Source organism: Plasmodium gaboni, chromosome 11, assembly GCF_001602025.1.
Source record: "Plasmodium gaboni strain SY75 chromosome 11, whole genome shotgun sequence".
Lineage (NCBI taxonomy): Eukaryota > Apicomplexa > Aconoidasida > Haemosporida > Plasmodiidae > Plasmodium > Plasmodium gaboni.
In genome coordinates, this window is record NC_031491.1 from 1375130 (window position 1) to 1391497 (window position 16368).

At 16.2% G+C, this 16368-nt stretch overlaps 3 protein-coding genes and 1 non-coding gene across 5 annotated transcripts; 2 read left to right on the forward strand and 2 right to left on the reverse strand.

Annotated features, from left to right (window-relative positions):
• Positions 1 to 2667: 2667 nt before the first annotated feature.
• Positions 2668 to 6283, forward strand: PGSY75_1139400. The gene has a single exon (XR_001974540.1). It is a non-coding gene (non-coding RNA).
• A 1737-nt stretch (positions 6284 to 8020) lies between these two features.
• On the reverse strand, positions 8021 to 10769 carry PGSY75_1139500 (putative AAA family ATPase; the record flags this gene model as incomplete). 2 transcript variants are annotated; one of them, XM_018786511.1, is made up of 7 exons in its annotated part: positions 8021 to 8164; positions 8318 to 8420; positions 8565 to 8596; positions 8688 to 8756; positions 8886 to 8992; positions 9131 to 9427; positions 9584 to 10769. In XM_018786511.1, 7 exons carry the CDS (start codon positions 10767 to 10769, stop codon positions 8021 to 8023), a joined length of 1938 nt encoding a protein of 645 aa, XP_018641306.1. The 2 variants fall into 2 exon arrangements, with proteins under 2 accessions (XP_018641306.1, XP_018641307.1); XM_018786512.1 differs by lacking the exons at positions 8021 to 8164; positions 8318 to 8420; positions 8565 to 8596; positions 8688 to 8756; positions 8886 to 8992 and having other exon boundaries at positions 9280 to 9283; positions 9355 to 9427.
• Positions 10770 to 12375: 1606 nt separating this feature from the next.
• On the forward strand, positions 12376 to 14292 carry PGSY75_1139600 (hypothetical protein; the record flags this gene model as incomplete). The annotated part of the gene is made up of 1 exon (XM_018786513.1): positions 12376 to 14292. The coding sequence occupies one exon, from the start codon at positions 12376 to 12378 to the stop codon at positions 14290 to 14292; it is 1917 nt and encodes a 638-aa protein (XP_018641308.1).
• Positions 14293 to 14682: 390 nt separating this feature from the next.
• Positions 14683 to 16194, reverse strand: PGSY75_1139700 (putative adrenodoxin reductase; the record flags this gene model as incomplete). Its single annotated transcript, XM_018786514.1, has 1 exon — positions 14683 to 16194. One exon carries the CDS (start codon positions 16192 to 16194, stop codon positions 14683 to 14685), a length of 1512 nt encoding a protein of 503 aa, XP_018641309.1.
• Positions 16195 to 16368: the final 174 nt, after the last annotated feature.

The window sequence follows — 16368 nt, forward strand, 5'->3', positions numbered from 1 at the left end:
ACAAAAAAATAAAAAATATATTTAAAAATAAAAATAAAAATATATATTTTATTAATAAAAAATAAATTTTTTATAAATAATATAAAAAAAAAAAAAAAAAAAAAATTTTTTTTTTTTTTTATTTCTAAAAATATTAAAAAAAAAAAAAAAAAAAAAAAAAAAAAAAAAAAAAAAAAAAACTGGGAAAAAAAAAAAAAAGAAAAAAAAAAAAAAAAAAAGGAAATAAAAATAAACAAATATAATATAATAAAATGTAATAATTTAAAGTTACTCATAATCTTATACAGTATTATACGAACAATTAAACATATATATTATATATATATATATATTGTAGATCCATAAAATATAATATATATATTATAGATCCAAAAAAGGTATATATACATAATATAGATCAAAAAAATGCATATATATTGTAGATCCCAAAAAAAAATATATATATTGTAGATCCAAAAAAGTGGTATACATATTATAGATCCATAATATATACATATATATATTAATGTGACATAAGATATTTTATTACAAATTATTCAAAACATTTCGTATTTATAAATAAAAATGTAACAAATAAAATTATAGAAATATTATATATATATATATATATATATAATATTATAATTTTATATAAATATTTATATTATATTATATTATATTATATATATAAATATATATTTCTTAATATCAACTTCAATTTTCAAATAAAAGCATAAATAACAAAAAATTATATATTTATATTATATAAAAAAAACACAGTATTTTTCTTCTTTTAAATCCTTTTTTTTAAAAAAAAAAAAAAAAAAATAAAGAGAAAAAATAGAAACATATATTTGTATATAAAAATATATATTATTATATAATTATTTATTTTCCAAATTAAAATATACATTTTCTTTGAAACTATATAGGAAAAAAAAAAAAAAAAAAAAATGAATACATAAAGGAAAATATATAGATTTACCTAAAAAATTGGTATTATAAATAAATATTATAAACGAATATGTATTTTTCCTTTTTTTATGAACATGTAAAAATATATATATGATATTGTGTACATTTATTATTATTATTTTTATCTTTTAGTTATATTCTCAAAAAAAAAAAAAAAAAAAAGAAAATTAATAATATATAAATAAATAAATACATATATATATAATTAAGGTTTAATATGAGGAAACATCTATATTTTTATCTGTTTGAAAATAACAAATAAAAAAAAAATTGTTCCTTTATATATATAAAAATATAATTAAATTATTATGCTATTATGTATATATATATATATATATATATATATATATATATGTTATATAAATATGAAAGAGTATTTATATTATGTAACATACGTAAATTATGTAAAATAAATAAATATATATATATATATATATATATTAATAAATGGAAAACTACAACACGTCAGTTTAACATACTATATATATATATATATATATATATATATATATATATATAAGCATAAAAAAGAAATAAAATTGTTAGAACTATGTTTTTGTTCTTTATCTATGCACAAAATTATATTTCCATCACTTTTGTATAATTGAAATATATATGTATTTATTCTCACGCATATTTTGTAGATACAAAAATATGATTTTAACAACAGAGTTAAAATATATATGTATATATAAAATATATATGTATATACGTGTATTAATATGAAGGTATGTAAATATAGATAATAAATATTTTTATAAAATTTATTACATACTTAGGATAAATATAATTATATATATATATATATATATATATATATTTTTATTTATTCATTTATATATAGATAAACCTATTCTCATAATAAATAATATAATAATATATACATATCAAATATAATATTTTCCAATATATTTATTTTATTATAATTTTATGTTGTTTTTTTATTTCAGCAAAAATAATACATTTCCCCCTTTTTATATAATATACATTATTTTTCTTATTTTCTATTATATATTAATATAAACATATACACCCTCCTTGATTTTTACATGCAAAAAATAATAAAATATATAATACCTTCTATTCAAAATGTACATATATGTTATATATATGTATATATAGGGAAAAAAAGAAAAAAGAAAAAAGTACACTATAAAAAAAATATTACATATATATATATATATAATAATAATAAATTATATTTTTCTACTATTTTATATCAAAAGAGTTTTTTCTGTAATTTATAAAAAATGAAATAAAAAAATAACGACTATACATATATTTTAATTATAAGTATTATATTCATCCATGTAAAATTAGAATAAAAATATATACATACATATATATATATATACATTAACAGAAAACTATGGAAATATGTAATATATATATATAATATTGTGAGGTTAAAAATTATGTACATATATATTGTATATTATATGTATATATAGGGAAGAAATTTTTTTTCTATAAAAATAAAAAAATATACAAGAAATTTGTATTTTATGTAATTATATATATGTATATATATTTATAATTCAATTTTAATCTGCACGTATTATCTTATATATTCTCATAAAAATATATATATATATATATATATACAAAATAATATTAATAAAATAAATATATTTATAATAATATATTTTATTATATCGTATATAATCATACATAAATATAGGTATAAATATATGTATATTTTTATATTTTATTATTATTATATTATTATTATTTTATTTTTTTGTTCTTTATATTACAACTCGTTACGCGTTGTAAATTTGTAACTTTAATGTAACACATATATAGATCAAAATTTTTAAAGAAAAAAAAAAATACAAAGTAATGCACATACATCTAATATATATATATATATATATATATACAGTCAATTATAAAAAAGCGATATTTAATAAGCATATCTTATATACATATAATATATATATATATTCATATGTAATATTATTTGTATATACAGATAAAAAGCTTTATCTTAAAAAAAATTTGTATTTATACATATATATATATATATATATATATATATATATTTATTTATTTATTTTTGTATATTTATGTACTTATTTATTTTGCATAAAACGAATTATATCTTAATCTATATAAACTTATATGTAACTATTTGTTCTTAATAATATGTAAAATATAAGTCGGTTTCTTTAGAACAATTTTATAACATGACTTATTAATAATTTATGTATAATAATTAATCACATATATTTAAATATATTATAATTATATAGATGAAATCTTCTTTTTTCTTTAAATATAATAAAAAATATATATATATAATATACATAGAATAGTGCTATTTTATTTAATATTTTTTGTATTTTATATGTATAATTCTAGAATATATTTAGAGTATGAAAAAAAAAATAAATTAATTTCACAAGGCTATAAATATATATTCATAAGTAATAATATTACACTAATATATAAATAATATTAATATATTTAATATCAACATAATCCGTATTTGTATCCTTTTTATAATGTAGATTAAAATATTACACTCTCTTATTAATATGTAAATATGTGCAAAAAAAAAAAATTATAATTTAATAAAATATATATCTATTTCAGTTTGTATTTACATATATTAAGCTGTCATAAAAATATAATATAAAAATACATTCATAATTTTTTTAATATATATTTTTTTAATTTATTGATGCATATTATAATTAGATGACAGATATGTAAATATTAAAAAATACGTTCATTTCAAAAGTGAAAAGAAAATATGCATTTTATGTAATATGTATTTTATAAATATTTATTTATTTTTATGTTTTATATAAAATGTATCTATTATATTAGAGCATATAAGATTAATAACATGAGCATAAATATACTATAAATACATAATAAAATAAATGTATGTATATTTTCATTTTCTCTGTATATATTATATAATGATCGGGGTAATAAAGTATAAGACAAAAAAATATATTATCATATTTATATATATTTAATAAAAATATTTTCTATATATAAAAAGTATTTTTCAAAATATTATATATATATATATATATTTATGTTTCTTTTCTTTTTTGTAATATTATATTACTATATTACTATACGTATACTGTAATAAAATATATATATATATATATATATATATATATATATTATTTATTAATTTAAAAAGAGATATATTTTTCAGTATATATATAAAAAAAACACAAATTATAAAATTATTATATATAACAAGTGTGTAAAAATGTAAAAATATAAATATATAAAAATATTTCATTCCACAATTTTTTCTTATTTTAAATTTAAATAGTAAAAAAAAAAGAAAGAAGACAATATCCAATTTTATACATTAAAATAGTTCTACACATATATGTAAAAAAAAAATAAAAATAGGCAATATCACGGTTCAAAATACATAGAAAAAAAAAAAAATAATAAATAAATAAATAAATAATATTATATTATATAACAAAGAAAAATCACGAGGACAGAATATTATTTATAAATAAATAATATTATAAATATATTTGTATATGTATATGCATTCATTTAAATATTCATTAAATATATAAAATTTTAAAGACAATATAAGGTACGTCACATATTTCTATCTTGCACTATATAAATATGAAGTTATATATTAATATGTATAAGTATATAATAATATATATATTATTATTGATATGTAAATAAATATAAATATATATATGAATAACTTTGAATATATGTATATATATATATATATATATATATATATATAAACAAGACACTGAATTATAATAATTTTATATAAATATATTATATGCATTTATACATTTGTGTATATCTAAATTTTACTACTTATTTATACATATATATATAAATTCATTTAAATTACTAGCTTTTTTTTTTTTTTCTTCAATTTTTATAATTTGAATAAAATATTTATAAAATATTTATATACCTTAAAAAGAGGAAATAAAAAAAAAAAAAAAAAAAAAAAAAAGCACAAAATATTATATTTCTTATATATATATATGTAAATTTTTGTTTTTTTGCGTATATTTCTTTTTATATATTTAGTTAAGGCAAATTCGTTTGTATTCTTATGCATCATATAAATATTTTATAATCTATATTTGAAAAACAAAAAAACAAAAAAAGAAATCCATAAATATATGTAAAAATATATATATATATATATATATATATATATATAATGTGAATATTTTGCAATATTTCAAAGTACAGATACAGGTATACACAGTTGTCAATAGCAAAAAAAATTAAAAGAAAAAAAAAAAAAAAATTAAAAAATTAAATTGTATATAATTTTTAATTACATAAATTAATTTACTTTTATATTGATAAAATATATGTGTATTATTATATAAGAAAAGGAAAGAAAAAAAAAAAAAAAAAAAAAAAAAAAAATCGTAATTAAGACATATATATATATTTGGAATATGAACAACAAGGTAAATATTTGATACCATTTAAAAGTAGTATATGTAGAATTTTTTAAAAAATAAAAAAAAATTAATAAAAAATATTATATGTAATATGCAACTATTGTATTATTATATATATGATACATACGTGTGAATATTTATATATATGAGACAAATATAAAATTACATAAATATATATATATATATATATATATATATATATAATAAAGCTAATAAATGTTCACTTTTTTTTTTTTTCATTAATATATAATATAAATATATATACGAATAGAATATTCTTACACTCTATAAAATTATAAAATGTATTTAAAAAAATCTCTTGATAAATATTTATTTTTGTGTCTTTATATATAGCTTAAAACTTGTTATGCATATATAGTATAGAACATATTATATAGGTCATATACATTTCATTAAGAATATCAAAAATGTCATTTGAAAATTCTTATTAAAAAATTATACTTGTTCTATAATGAAAATTATAAAGTACTACGAATAATTTTATTAATGTAGAAAGGTTAGTATAGTATATAATGTATAAAATGTTTTTATATATATATTATTTTGTTATATAAAATAAGTTTTTAATATTTTTCTATAAAATATAATTATATTTTTTCCATTATAACTCAAAGTTTTATAAAAATAAATATATAATAATTATATATTTTATGTTTTATAATACAGGTATTTTTTTTTTTTTTTTAACTTATAAAGTGTAAATATTATTATTTCATAAACACATTATTCTAATTGTAACCACATATTGTATATAATATTATGAATTTTTTAAATAAAGATAATATGTATATATATACATATATAGTTATTATATATTTGTAAAAATAAAATAATTAAAAAATATTTACATTTTATTTCTTAATTTGTTATATATATAATTACTATATAAAATTAATATATTACAATACACAATAATTAAAATAGTAAGGATATGATAATTTAACAAATAAAAAAATAAACAAAAAAGTTTCTAGCAGTTGCATTCTTATTTATTATTTATTTTTTTTTTTATAGGTGGTTTATATCAATTTTTTTTTCCTTTTTTTTTTTAAGAATATATGTGTTGTGAATTATATTTTTTTCTTTTTTTTTTTCAAGTTTATAGAAAAGAATATATATAGGAAAAAGTGTTTATTTTTTTACAAATTTGAATTTTCAATTTTTTTTTTTTTTTTTTTTTTTTTGGGAATATATTTTAAAATCAATGTTATATTGAAATATACAAGTTTTTTTTGAACATTTAAAAAATATAAAATCAAATAAATATAGAAAGAAAAAAAAATATATATATAGATTTATAATTATCTATATTTTTATGTAATTTTAAAATATATTTTGTTCACATATATATATATATATAATTTTTTCAAGTCTTTATATGGTAATTTCTTTTAATTATAAGAAACTAATTTGTACACATTTTTAAAGTGAATGATAGAATATAATAGAAAGAAGAAAAAACGTTACCTACTTTTTTTGAAGAAGAAAAAGAATGTGCTTATATATAATTATATATATTATTATGTTGGTTTTATATAATTTATTAATGATGCTTGATATAGTGATAAAATATAAAATATATTTAAATAAAATGTAATAATATATATATATATAATTTTGACCTTATATATTTTTTATATATCTTATGAAAAGAAAAATGTGTAAGAAATACTATATTTTCTTTTTTTTTTTTTTTTTAGAATTACACTTGAATATTATATATATATATATTTATTTATTTATTTATAATATTTAAGTTAATAAAAAATATATATATATTTATATTTATATAATATTCAAGTGTATATTCTAAATAAAAGTACACAAAAAAAATTAAAAAAATATTATTTTAGTTAAAAATTATTTATTACAACTTGCATAAAATAAAAAACATGCATGCATTGGTCCTTTTACTTATTAAATATTTTATATTTTCATAGTATTCTAAGGATATAAAAATATGAACACAAATTATTATCATATAGTAAATAAATAATTCAGTTATTTTTATGAAATAATCTATTCAAAATAAAAGTACTAGCATGTGAATAGTTTTTCCTTGTATATAAAATTTTGTCGCTTTCTATTTTGCCAGCTTTATATATATTTTAAAAAAACATATTTTATTTTTATAAGATATATAAAAATAAATAAAATTTAAAAAATATAAATATTATAAATTGTAAGTTGCTACATGAATTTTTAATATTCTTATATGAAAGAAAAATAACTTTTGTGTAATTCATACTGTTATATATTTGTATTATGAAAAATATTTTGAGAAATAAATATATATAATACAATATATATATATATATATGTATATGTAATGATACAAAAATACAACAAAATTATCATCCCTTTTGCATATGGGTGTGGTATATTTTAATCATTTTTATATTAAGAAATATATATATTAATAAAATATAAACACTTTTATAATAACTTTATATTAAATTAATATAAAATATATAAACTTAATATAATATATAAATTGCTCATATAGAATTGTACACAGCGAATATTCTTTCTTTTTTTTTTTTTTTCTTTTTCTTTTATTTTTCCTCTCTTGTTTTTATATATCATTACATATAAGTTTATCACTTTGTATTTTTTTGTTCAGATAATTTGCTTTTATTTATAGTTTCCTTATGTATAGCTTTTTGAAGAGCTATGAAAAATTCTTCAAGAGAAATTAAGACCTTTTCTTGATTGTTATTCGTGCAATTATAAAATCGTAGGGTCTGTAAAATTAAATCACGGTGAAAATATAAAAATATAAGATAAAATATTCTAAATAAATAATTAATATCAACTGGTTATTAAATAAATAAATATATATATATATATTATATAATGTGTGTGTGAATATGTTTATTTCTTTCTTATTTTATTACGGCTTGGCAAAAATAAGCATACGCTTGAAAAGGTATTCTTCTCAAACACCTTCCGCTGAAACCTTCACTCAGTTTAGCGCATTTGAGTAGTGTATATCCATTGCTATTAAGATATGAGAGAAAAAAGAAAAAAATAAAGAAAAATAAATAATTTTATATTATATTTTTAAATATAATAGTCCGTTTATATTTTCCTTTTTTTTTATTTTATTTTTTTTTTTTTCTTCTTTAATATAATTTATATTACTTGTATTCTTCCTTATCATCATCCTTATGGCCCTAATAAAATGAAAAATATATGTATTTTATTTTTTCTTAAATAAAAATATTAAAAAGCATATATTTCAATTTATTCTTTTTGTTTTCGTACGTTTGTTAATTTTATTGCTCGTTCATAATTTGGAATTTTTGTTGATGAACGAATAATTTCTTTTTCTATCTGTAAAAAAAAAAAAAAAAATAGAACAGCACAAAAGGTTATAACATGAAATATATATATTAAATATATTTTATATATAATATCATTCCATATTATATCTACTTATTATATCAATAAAGAAGAATTTACCAATTCATCTATGCAGTTTTTATATATTTCATATATACATTCTTCATTGGGGAGTCCAATATATTGTTTTAAATCAACTCTGTCAATGAAGGCTTCATCAATCATTTCTTGTAAATATATGAATTATAAAAAAATTTATATATTGATATATAGTCATATGATAATATATATAAATATATATATATATATATATATGTATATTTTTTTTTTTGTTATATTTTGTTTACTTATTATTATATGTTTACCAGAAATATTTGATGTGGTTAATATCAATGTATTATGATAATATTTCAATGAATCTATTTGTGTAAGCAATGTATTAACTACTCTTACAGTATCTGAAGGATCTGTACTTTCAATAGACCTTTTTCTATCAGCTGACAGACTTTCTACTTCATCTATTAGTAAGCAAATAAAAATATCATTTTCTTCATATTCACTTATTATCCTTTTGATTTTATTAAATAACTTTAAAACTTGTTTCCCTGATTCGCTGAACCATTTTGAAAATAACGTATGTGTGTTAAGTTCAATTAAAATCCCTAATATGAAAAAGGAATTTTAAATGTGATATGATGAAAATGATTGTGGTGTTTGTATTAGAGAAAGAAATAATACAAAATAATAAATATTTTTTAACAATAATGTATACATATATATATATATATATATATATTATGTATATTTTTTTTTATTACCTGTTGTATATATATTCGATAAACGTATACAAATTTTATTGGCCAAGGCTTTGCATAAAGAGGTTTTTCCAGTTCCAGGTGGTCCATATAATAAGACTAAATGATTATAATTAATCATATTACAATCTACTTTCTTTGTTGAAAATAACATCAATGCTGATACATATTCTAATAAATCTCTTTTAATATTTTCTTCATAATATAAACTATCCCATAATTTATGAAATCTTAAATGAGGTAATATATATTGTATGTAAGTAGGTACATCATTTTTTTTCTTTTCTCCTATTTGTTCTTGATCTTCTTCATATTCACTAGCATCATTAAATTTTTCTTCCATATGTTCTTCATTTTTATAATATGTTACTACATGTACAACACAAAAAAAGTTTGGTAAAATTATAGGATCTTCTTCTACAGATGAAATAGATTTTTCTCCTATAATAGGTACTGTAAATAATAAATTTGATTCTTCATATATATTTTTTTTTTTTTCTTTTTCAATTAGATCATTAGAAAAATTTGTTGTGTGTACAATATTTTGTGAAAGATCAAGGGAACTTACTAATGATTTTTTTTTCTTATTCATATCTACATTTTTCATTGGAGTACTCTTTTTTCTTTTCCTTTTTTCATCATACATATTATTATTATTATTAATATTATTTGATATATCATTATCTTGTGGAGAACACTTTATATCACAACTATTTAAATCGTAGAATGTATTTAATTCATATACAGAATAGTGTGATGGATATAATTTTTTACAACTATTATTATCAATCTGATCGAAGGTATCTATATGATTATCATTATATATATTATTTTTATTATCAATATTATTATGATTTTCTAAGTTTTCATCATTTCCTTTGATCTCTATAATATCGGTACTATTAGAATTATTATTTTTTTTATAACTTTTATAATTTTTAAAACCTTCATTGTACTCTTTAACTATTTTTATAGGTATAGCAGGTTCAATAACAATATAATCACAATATTTTTTTAATTTTTCACAAACAATTTTAGATGGATCATGTCTTCCTAAGGTTATTGTAATACCTAAAGAAAATAGCCATTTATGTGCAGCTACTTTTATCATTTCGCTCGATACATCGATTTCATTTTTCAGACATATTTCGCAGCATAAAGGTATTCTTCTCTCTTCATTTGAACTCATCAGAGAAATATTAAAATTTTTTAATCAATTATGAAAAGAATTAAATATATAACATAAATATGTTAAAAATAATATATATATATATATATAAATATATATGTATAAATCCATTTAGGGGGACACAATTAATGCTAATTTTGTTTCCATTATTTTTCCACACCTTTATAACAATATATAAAATTAATATACATTTAAAATAAATTTCACGAAGTTTGATATTACATATATCGACATATATATATATATATATATATAGAACATCAAATTATTTTAAAATTCAGTATATGAATATTTACCAAACTTGTACATACACTTCTCAAAAAAAAAAAAAAAAAAAAAAAAAAAAAATAAACAATACAAACAATTCTTTAGATATGAACAAATCTGTAACGTTGCATTTATTATTGATTAATATAAAATAAATTAGTTTTTTTCAACGCAATAACAAGAAAGGTACTTGATTAATATAATTTTTAAGACATAGGAAAAATATTTATAAAATAATAATATAATATTATATTTAAATTATGTGTTATAATTTTAATAAATGTTATAGATTTTTTTCTTTTTTTTTGTAACAATACTATATAGATATAGTTGAATTTTATATATTGTCATAAAGCAAAATTCATCTCAAAGTTATAAGAAATATTTTCTCATTTCTCAATTCTAATATTGGACTGATAAAATAAATTTATTCATTTCTTTTACTATATAAGAGTAAAATATATCAAAAATGATATATATATATATATATATATATATATTTTTGAATATATATTCTTTTATTTTTTATAAATTTTGCAACATTTGAAGGAAATGATTTATGCAAGAAAATATTCCATCAGCCAATAGAAAAAAAATAAAAAAAATTTTTTAAAGCTACAAAACTGCTTTTCAAGGACTACAACATATAATATATTATTTTTAAGATCCAAAATGTGATATTATATATTTTGTATATATATTTATTTTGATTTTCTGTCACATGCAATTTCGATTAACCTTTTTTTTTTTTTTTTCTTTTTCTTTATACATATTATATGGAAAGACAATAAACTTTATTTGAAATTATATATATATATATATATATATATAATATAAAAGGATAAAAATTAATTTAATAAAAATTTTAATTTTTTATATTTGTATATTCTTTACTTATACGTTTGAAAAATATAAACATATCTTATGACCTTCATAAAAGATTTATTTATTTACATATTAATTTTTTTTGTTGTTGTTCTGTTGTAAATCTGATATATATATTAAGTATATGTATTTATATTTGAATTTTAATTAACATCTATATATATATATATATATATATATATATATATATATATTTATATTTTAATATATATATATATATATATATATATATATATATATATATATATATTTTACCCTGTGATAATTTTAAATACTTCTCAACATCATATGTGTAAAGATAATAATTTTTTCTCATTTAAATTGTTTTCAAACCATTCTCTTATTTATTTTAATCATTAACCAAAAAAAAAAATTAATATTTGATGTATCAAAGAAAAAAAATATAATAATAAAATAAATAAATAAATATATATATATATATATATTTGAGGACATGGAAGAATGTTACACATATTCATCAACAGAAGATAATGATAGGACAGATAAATTGCTCAGAAAAAAAACAAATATTAATGATTTTAATCAGTTTTATATTTTGCACGATAAAAATAAAGAATGTAGTAAGCATGTAGAAAAGAATTTGTTAGGAAATTTATTTATAAGTAAGAAAATAAAAAATGAAGAAGACAGTTTAGGAGGTTCAAAAGAATTATGTAGGACAGTAAATGATACACTTACTTCGAATTACTTTTTTAACAACAATAAGCAAAATATATCAGAAATAACACCACTTGATAAAAATATAAATATTTTAAATTCAATGGATCAACAAAATTTTGATGATGAGGAAATTATTTTATATAATATTCGTAGAATGTATGAATCGAATACTAAATATTGTAAGCATGAAGAAACAGAAAATATTAATTCAAATATATCAAATGTAGATTGTTTTAAATATAATAATAATATATATCAAAAAAATTCAGAATATAATTCTTCTACAAATGAATCAGATATATTTCAAAGTGTAAGATCTAGTAAAAGTTATAATGATATATTCACACAATTAAACAAGAAGAAAAAGAAAAACAAAAAAAATAAATTTATTAATGATTATGAAAATATGATTAATATAAAACGTACACATATGAATAATATAGGAGATATAAAAAATCAACCTCTTGAAAAATATTCAGAAGGATTTATGAAAAAGGAAAAAATGGAAGTAGCCAGCCTTTCCTTTAAATCACTTTCAGATGATGAAAATAATTATTCATTCATACAAACGTTTAATCATATAAATCAAAATAAAAATCAAAATATATATAAAAAGGAAAATAAGAAAAACATGAAATATAATAACAAACATAATGATGATACCAAAAAAAAATTTAAAAATTCGAATGTACTCCCTACCAATTTTTTATTATCTCAAAAGGATATCAAAAAATGTTCAGTAACTAATAATGAAAAATTAGAAAAAGAAGAATATAAAGATAAAATAAATATGTTATATATAAAAAATAATATTCTTCATAAGAATACCATGGATAACATGAAAAAACAAAACAAAATAAATATAAATAAATTTAAAATGACGAATAGTATTCTTAAAAATGTTCATTTGAAAAATTTACAAGAAAATGATACAATCAAAAATTTTTCAGAAAAAAATATAGAAAAATATAATGAATCAATAGAAAAAAATAAATTATATGAATCATTAAAACATATAAATAAATCACTTATTAGAAAATCATCAATTTGTTCATATGATAAATTGGAAAATTTTAAAAATAATTTTACTCAAATTAAAAAAAATGGAAAAAATAATACATATACGATAGATAAAAAATTGGAAAACTCATCAAGTATAAATAAATACAAATCAAATAACTTTTCACAAGATAAAGGAATATATGACGGTCTTAACAAATACAATACATTTTCAACATTCAAAAATTACGAATTAAATAACACAAAAGTAGTATCTTCCTTAGATGAAAATAAAAGTCAGAATATTATAACAATGCCAAAAGAGAAAGATAGTAATGTGACAAATAATTTACATATACAAAAATATACATATAATCAACACGATAATAATAAAAATGTTAAATATATGTATAATTTGAAAGATCCATATAATTTGAAAAAAGTAAATACTAAATCTATAGGAGTACAAATAAACGTTAAAAAAAAAACATCTTCCAAAAAAACAAACACTGTGAATATATTTTATTTGGATCATGTAAAAAGAAAAAAAATTCCAAAAATTAAATTTAAAACTATTACACAAATATATAACTACGATTTTGATGCAATAATAGTTAAAGATGGTCACATAATTTCAAGAAAAAAGGACCCATTAAAAGAATTGTTCCAAAATTTTTATCAAAAGGTTTAATATATATATATATGTATATATATATTTATTTTTATTTTTTCATTTTTTCGATTATGCTATACATATATATTTTAACTTGTAATATGAAAAAATTATTATATATTGTAACAAAATGGTATAAATTTAAAATTTTTTAAAAATATTAAAAGGAATGTTCATAAAAAAATAAAAAAAGCGAATTAATAATTTTTTGAAATTTACTGCTTGACAAAAAAAATAAAAAACTAAAATATTAACAATAACATACATGCATACATACATATATATATATATATATATATAATATATATAATATATAGGTCATATTATATAATATATTTTTTTATGGGTACAAAAAAAAATGATTAAATAACTACATGCATTTTTAATCTTCCTTTTTTTTATATTTCATTAATTTCTTTTGTGGCTCAATATTTGTAATATATCTTTTACTGTTGCAAATTTTTGTGCACATCGACCTTTTTTTTCACCATTATTTTGTTCTAGACTTTGAATATAATTCCACTGATCCATACTAACAAAGTGTACTTTTTTTCTTTTTAATAATTCAGTTATGTCATTATCATAATATGTTGTTGTAGTATTTAAAAAATTTAATATTTCAATAACATTTTGTTTAGTATTAATAATATGGCTAGCTATATTTCCTTTAGCACCTGTTTGAAACCATCCTGCTTTAAAAATTGCAAATTGTTTGTTCAATATATCATCTTTATATTTATCAATAGATTTGTTATAAAAATTTAGATTGAAATTATCTTTTTTAAATCCGGTTGCAAAAATGAGTAATGGTGTTTTAATATTTATTATTTCATTATTTATATCATAACCATTTTTATTATTCTTGTGATTATTTTGAGATGAATATATATCTTTATTTAATCCTAATTGTATTTCTTTCATATGATTATTAATATTGTGTATATTTTTAATTTCATGATAAAAAATAAATTGTATTATTTTATATTGATCATATAAAGTTGGATTTTTTTTCATTTCTTCATAATTATCAACCATATCTAAAAATAATTTATTTTGTCTTTGTTTCATTTTATTTGTTTCATCATAATTTTTTATTTCAAAGCATAAATCATAATTTTTTTTATCTAATATAACTTTGGTATCTCTTAATGAAAATAATTCTCTTAATTCACTATTAGTAAAAGAAGATTGCCAAAAACCTCTTCTACCAATTATATATATATGTTTGAAATTATGTCGTTTTATTACATTTAGATAATTAAGATTGATATCTGTTTTTATTAAATCATCATATGATTTTATCAAAATACGTGCTATATCTAAAGATACATTACCATTGCCTATAATAATAGAATTAGAAAAATTTTCATATGTATTCAAATATGTATCTATATTATTACATCTTAAATCATCATAAAAATTATTATAAAAATAAATTAAATCTTTTGCATGAAATATTCCATTCTCTTTTTTATATTCTTCTTTAGGAATTGAACTATCAGAAGCTCCACAACAAAAAATCACAGCATTATAATAATTTCTTAAATCTTCCATTTGGATATCAATTCCAATATTTACATTACCAAAAAAACGATATCTTTCTTTATTTGATAAAACAGGGTTAAATGTTTTATATATATTCTTTACACTTATATGATCAGGTGCTACACCATATCTTATTAATCCATAAGGATTTGGTAACTTATCAAAAATATCAACTTTTATATTTTCATTTTTTAAAAAGTGTTTACAACAATATAAAGCTGAAGGACCTGAACCAATAATTCCTACTTTAAAATATTTTGAATCATTTGAAAAATAATGCTTCTGAAAATGATGCAATTCATTTCTTTTCCTTATATTAAATTTTATTTTCAGCTTATCTTTTGTTCTAAAAAATAAATTATCATAAAAAGGCATTCTCACTATTAAATTTAATAAAAAAAAAAAAAAGAAAAGCACAAAGAATTACATTTTATAAGGATTAAAAGATAGTATTTGGAATATTTTGTACAAATGTAATTAATAATATATTATTTAAGTCTGCACAGAAATTATAGGTAAAAATATATACATATATATATATTATATATT